Source organism: Acomys russatus, chromosome 9 (genome assembly GCF_903995435.1).
Source record: "Acomys russatus chromosome 9, mAcoRus1.1, whole genome shotgun sequence".
Taxonomy (NCBI): Eukaryota; Metazoa; Chordata; class Mammalia; order Rodentia; family Muridae; genus Acomys; species Acomys russatus.
The window spans coordinates 37,842,920-37,849,421 of NC_067145.1; the positions used below are offsets into that span (position 1 = coordinate 37,842,920).

The 6,502-nt window shown below is 43.7% G+C and overlaps 1 protein-coding gene across 2 annotated transcripts in view; it reads left to right on the forward strand.

The window, feature by feature from the left end:
• Mkx (mohawk homeobox) overlaps positions 1-4,969 on the forward strand; it is a 70,674-nt gene extending 65,705 nt beyond the window's left edge. Inside the window, exons 6-7 of one of the 2 annotated variants that reach the window (XM_051151160.1) lie at positions 2,111-2,144; positions 2,254-4,968. In XM_051151160.1, the coding sequence (XP_051007117.1) occupies positions 2,111-2,144; positions 2,254-2,440 (221 nt within the window). In that variant the 3' untranslated portion in view covers positions 2,441-4,968. Of the gene's footprint in view, positions 1-2,110; positions 2,145-2,253 lie in introns of both variants that reach the window. The other variant, XM_051151161.1, reaches the window with a different exon arrangement.
• Positions 4,970-6,502: the final 1,533 nt, after the last annotated feature.

Consider the following 6,502-nt stretch of genomic DNA (forward strand, 5'->3'; position numbering starts at 1 on the left):
ACTGCGGGCCCAAGCATTCCCCCAGAACCTATTAAATGCTACCTGAATGTTTGGGGAAAGGAAACTGAGATGCAGGTCACCTTATGTGTCCTTCACAGGCACCTTGAAGTGCCTTCACTAAGTACTTTTATTTTGATTTCTTGCTTTTATTTTTCTTTCAAGTTTCCTGGCTTCTCAGATTTTAAGTAGCTCCCAGCAAGCTATTCCTGTCTAGAGAGCTTCACTGTTAGCAGGCTTCTGGAGTCTCTGTCTGTACAGAGGACATTGAATTTAGCTACTTTTTATATCGACACAGTTATTTTCTTGTGGCTGTCTTCTTCACCATGGGAATTGTTGCCCAGGATAGACTACGTTGTAAACCTGGGCTCTGACTCTGGGCATTAAATTGTACTGCCTGATAAACCTTCAGCATGACAGAGAAAAAACAAAAAGCCTAGAGAAATAGTGAATAAGAAGAAAAGGCAAAGGGAAGGAGTGAGTCCAAGAAAGGACTGTTTTGCAAAGGTCGTAGGAAGAGGAGGCCTTTGAGTACATTGTGTCCATTTTCGGCTTCCTTTCTGTCCTTCCAGGCTTCTGTAAGTAGATGCTCACTATCGTGTACTCTTGCTGTAGGTGGTGGTGGTAATAATGGTGGTGATGGTAGTAGTTGTGGTGGTGTTGGTGGTGGTGGCAATGGTGGTAGTGGAGGTGATGGTGATCGTGGTAGTAGTGATGGTGGTGGTGGAAGTGGTGGTGGTGGTGGAGGTCGTGGTGGTGGTGGTGGTGGAGGTGGTGGAGGTGGTGGTGGTGGTGATGGGAGTAGTTGTGATGGTGATGGTGGTGGTAGAGGTGGTGATGATGGTGGTGGTGGAGACGGTGGTGGTGGTGATGAAGGTGGTGGTGGCCAAGGCTCGTCTACTACCTAGATTCAGAGTCTTCTGAGCTTATAAAGAGACTCTGCTTGACTCCTGACCTACACATTTTTATCCTGTAATGAATCAGCTTTTTTGTGCTGCACAGGCAATGTTCCTTTAGACAAAGGACTAACACCCAGAACCCATTTCAGTCTTTCATTATGTTTTCATGGTCTTGGAAGAGGTTGGTGATCTGAAGGGAAGGGAGCAAATGCGCACCGCAGGTGACGGTGCTCAGGCATAAGCCAGCCTTCTCCCGCTGTTGTCATGACAGCAGGGCCAGGAGCAGTTCTTTTGGACTTTAAAGACTGATTTTTTTTCCTGATGTGCCAGGAGCTCCTGTTATTGTCAGCATCACATCTGTTACTTGTGTGTCGATTGTCCAGGCTTGTCAGTCTCACCCCTCAGGCTTGAGTTGCAGAAATTGCAAAATATTATGGCTTGGGGAGGAGGGGCTCAACAGCTTCCTAGGAAAGTCCTTGTCTGGAGTTGAAGGAAACAAACTACTGTGGGGGCATGGTGATGTTCTGATAGTTGCTGGCAGGCGAGAAATGAGCAAGAGTCCTGATGGCCAGGACCATCTATACACCTCCCTGTGCATTCCTTCCCTGCAAAGGATTTTCTCGATTTTCTACACCAATTAATATTTTTCATCTCAATAACTTCTGGGACCTCCATAAAAAAGTTAATTTTCAGCCATCTTCCCAGATAAAATTGTATTCTTGCAACTTCTAAGATTAAACAGGACTAGAGGGATGGCTCAGTGTTCAAGAGCAGTTTCTGCTCTTCCAGAGGACCTGCATTCAGTTAGCAGCACCCATGCTGGTGCCTCACAGCTGCCTGTAACTCCACCTGAAGAAGATCTGAGGCCCTCTTCTGGCCTTCACGGGTAACTGCACACATATGTCATACACACACACACAGACACACACACACAGAAAGAGAGAGATAGAGACAGAGAGAGAGAGACAGAGAGAAAGAGAGAAATACAATAAGTCTTTTGGGGAAGGGTTGAGACAGGGTTTCTCTGTGTAGCCTTAGCTGTCCTGGACTCACTTTGTAGTCCAGGCTGGCCTCAGATTCACAGTAATCCACCTGCCTCTACCTCCCGAGTGTTGGGATTAAAGGTGTGCGCCACCACACCCGGCCCAATACAATAAGTCTTAAAAGAAAAAAGTCCAAGATACAAGTGACAGAATTTGTGCTTCTCTTTGCAGACACTCCGGACATTGGATCTAGTAAAGGTGACAGGTGAGCATCAACGAATTTCATCTGCCATTGGTGCTTTGCTGTGACACTGTCTCCTGTGCACACTACAGCAAATTTGATCCTCTCTCTCTTCTTTTTTGCACACATGCAGTGCAGCTAACAGACGGGGGCCGAGCAAGGATGACACATACTGGAAAGAGATCAATGCAGCCATGGCCTTAACAAACCTCGCCCAGGGAAAAGACGAAGTGCAGGGGACGACCAGCTGCATCATCCAGAAATCTTCCCACATAGCAGAAGTAAAGACAGTCAAGCTGCCGCTGGCACAGCGCTTCTAGACTGTGGCTGGGGGCGCTGAGCATGCCAGTGATTTTATTTTTTAACCTAAATCCTCACCCTAAGAGCCAAAACAGGGGGTGAAGAGGACTCCCTTATAAACCTCCTGAGTTCAGCTATCCTAAATGTACCAGTTGCTTCTATTAAAAAAAAAGACATATAAATTATAAAAAATCATTTTAATCAAAAATATTAACTTATTTTATGTTACTGAAACTATGCATAAAGCACCTGCATTACCATTACAGTAAGTGCCTTGCTTCCCCTAGATAAGCTCCAACGTGGGCACAGTGGAGAGCTGAGCCTCAAACAGTCGACGCCAACACTTGCTAGACCGCACCATTCCAAACTGGCTCAGGACCGAAGCCAGAGTCACTAAAAGCCCTTGAAATAAATCCAGTCACACGTTAAAACTTGGAAATCTGTCCAGCCAGATGAAGTGATCTTTTCTTTGTTTTTGTTCGGTTTTTGTTTTGTTTTGTTTCTTCATGCCTCCAGGACTGGACACTGTTCTTTGTGCTTTCCAGGGTGATGGTGAGAATTTTTTGTGTGGGTTTTGGTTTGCGTGTCTGATACGCCAGCATATCCAGAATGAAAGGTTCAGCCTGCCCACATGATGCTAAGAAGAGACACTTTCAAACTAGTTGGAGATTGCAGTGAGCACATTGTAATCAGAAATTGTTTTCCCTAGTGCTGTTGGAAAGCATCCCAATGCCTTTATAGCTAACTGGGATTTTTCTTATTCTGAGGTTTTACTGAAGTTTTGAAAAGAGCCATATTATATAAATCACTGAATTTTTTTTCCTGTGTAAAACTAAACCTATAGTTTAGTTTTAAAACATAATCTTGTTTGCATTAGAGTTCAGTGTTCCTTTGTGGTGGAAGCTGGCTTTCATATGGAGTGACTAAAATCTTTTTATTTTGGCTCATTTCAAATCACAATTCTGATGGACAATTTGTATTGCAATGAGAACAAGACAATGAAGGGAAAATATCTCTGTATGGATGTACATATACATGCAGAAATCTGATTTTTAACATTTTAAACGCATGAGAAACAAAACAAGAACAGTCTTCGACTTTGCCCAGTAGGACATTCAGTAAAAATGAAGTGAAATCTTGTGTTGAAAGAAAGAATACTTTGTTTCTAAATGACACTCCCACAGAGCGAAGCAATCACCACTGAGGAAGAAGAGCCTTTTCCATCGGACAGTAACTCCCTCCCCAGCTTGGAGGGAGGGAAACCTAAAGAAAAATGGAGATGCCGAATAGAACAGCGCAAATGTTCAACAGCAAAGGAAAAAGACTGGGCTATTTTGGGGGATGTTTTTCTGGGTATGTAATCTATTTTTTTTTTTAGACTGGAAAGCATTTTTGCAAGTGTGAATGACATCCGGCAGCACGGCGCAGGCTGACATTTTTCTTCTTTATTTTACAAAATGCTTTTAAAAGCCAAAGGCCACTCTGGTTCCTGAGCGGACATGACTGTCCTGATGGCCATCGGAGGACATTTTTTTCATGTATGATAGCATTGGGGCGGGGGGCGGGGCTTGGGGGTTATCTAGTGTAATGAAGATAATTTGATATGAAAATATTTTGTATGTATATTTTTACTTTGTTTTCTTAAGTGCATTTTGCAGTTACAGTAGCCCGAGGTAAGGTGTCTACGTGATGACTGTATGAGTGGGTGAAGTATTAGGTTCCTCTGTTGCATCTTTTGAGATCCAAAATGCAAAGTGGGAGTCACCACAAAATAACCCTGCCCGGACGTGCACATGACAGTGAAAAACAAGGACAAATACTTCACCCTTTTTCATACTATGATAAGTTATTCCGATATTAAATATTTTAATAAAAATGTTCTTGTTTTAACATGTTGCAATTAGATAAATGAATGATGGTTGTATTTTATTTGAAATTATCATGGGTTTTTTTTTTCCATCTCTTGGGGGAAAATATCAACTAATTTGTTCTGTATTATGAACACAAGCCAATGACAGGACAGTATCCACATAATTTTCTTTAAAGTACCAAAGCTTGGAGTCCGGCCTGTACACACATAAAAAATATATAATTATCATATCCTGGGCAACTTCTCCAATTACGATTGCTTTAATTTATTATTTTTTTTTTTCATTGCTGTTGTTTTAATTGTCTGGAAATTAGAGCGCCCTCATTCCTTAAAAGCACTTTGAACAATGCCGAGCACCCAGCCAAGAGGCTGCTGTAATTTATATTGAAAAGAAGGAGACTCACTCTTCTTTTTTATTTTACAATTGTATTTTAATAAAATTAATAACTGTCAGGAGTTCTTGACAGATTTAAAATAAAAGTTCGTTTCTAGCCATTAGTGATCATGTGGGTTCTGTTTGCCTTTGAAAGCTAGCCATGGGAGGGAGCAGCAGACAGGAGCAGCCTCGCATGTGGGTCACGGAGCAGGATTGCTATAGTTGGATCAAGTTTGAATTCTGTCACTTTAGGCCACCAACCCACCTGTTAAGGCCCGAGACAGAAGCACAACACACACTGTTCAAATACTGGGTTGTACTAAATTCATTTTTTTTCCATAGTTAATACAATAAGGCTTCTTTTTCCATAGCTGTTCATCCATAGATTTTAATTGCCTTAAAAAGAAACTTTTTATCAGCATACAAAATAATGGTGGGGTGGTGCACGCTTTTAATCCCAGCACTTGGGAGACAGAGGCAAGTGGATCTCTGTGAGTTGGAGGCCAACCTGGTCTCCAAAGTGAGTCCAGGGCAGACAAAGGTATGCAGAGAAACCCTGTCTCAAAAAACCACCACCACCACCACCAACAACAACAACAACAGAATAATAATGGGGTTTGTCATGACATTTCATACTTATATATTTTTAGTCTTTGTTCATACAGCACCCCACCCATTACTGCTATGTTCTGTACAGGAGAGAACCTTGCCTTGGAAACAGGTAGCTCTGCGTTGCAGTACTTGCTCTGCCCCCACAACTGCATGATCCAAACTCAGTTGTCAGGGTTTTTATACTCAAAGCATGAGGAAGGAGCCAGACCTTGTAGACTCTGTGAGGGATTGAAATAATGGATGATACATAAAACTCAGGGACCAACAAGATGGCTCAGTGGAAAAGGCCATCTATTGCCAAGCCTGACAGACTTGCTCTCCAGAACCCACATGGTAGAAGGATAGAATCAGCTCCTATAAGTTGTCCCCTGATCTCCACACTCATGGAGTAAAATCAATTAAGTGTGGAAAACAATGTTAAATGCCTACTACAGCGGCTGACAAACAGATGCTCAATAAAGGGAAAACAATATCACATGGCGTCATCCGTCCACGTGATGTGTGCTCAGAACACGGAAGTGTAGATGGAGTAGGAGACACAGATACCTTGACAGAAATCTTGAAGCATGGAAAAGGTTCTGACTTGAGAGACTGCCGTGGGGAAGTTAGTGCCAGAGGGAGAGCTTCCAGCGTGATCCATCCACTGCCGGCACTTTGAACCTCCGCACCACAGCATAAAGTAGGTCAAAGTGAGGGACCGCGAGCACAGCAGCCACAGACGCAGTGTGCTTAGTAGTGCCCTTCGTTCAGTCGGCAAGGACTACTTGTCCTTCACACAGCTCCAGATGACTGAACTGTTGCCTGTGCTCCCTGCGTGCTCTAAATTTAGAGAAGTGTTTAGCACACCAGCAACAGTCCTCTCTTAAACTCATCCAAGTCAATGGCACAGCAAACAGAGACTAATAAACAAAAAGCAAGAATGAGCCAAGTAGACACCCACGGGGGGGGGGGGGGGGAGGGAGGTTACCTGTGCCCTGGAAAACATCAAGGAAGCAGGATGGGGTACAAGAACCATCACCCGCCAAGCCCGGCCTGGAGCTTCGTCAGTGAAATCAGGTCTCCGCTATTCACCACCCAGCAGGTGAGATGCTTTGCACGCCGCACCGCACCCAAGGGTTTGTAGTGATCACAAGTGTGTGCCACAGGACTCCATGGGCAGAACAGCCATCCTTTCTGGCAACATAGGTTGTGGTTGCCATGGAACATACACGGCCCATTGTTTTG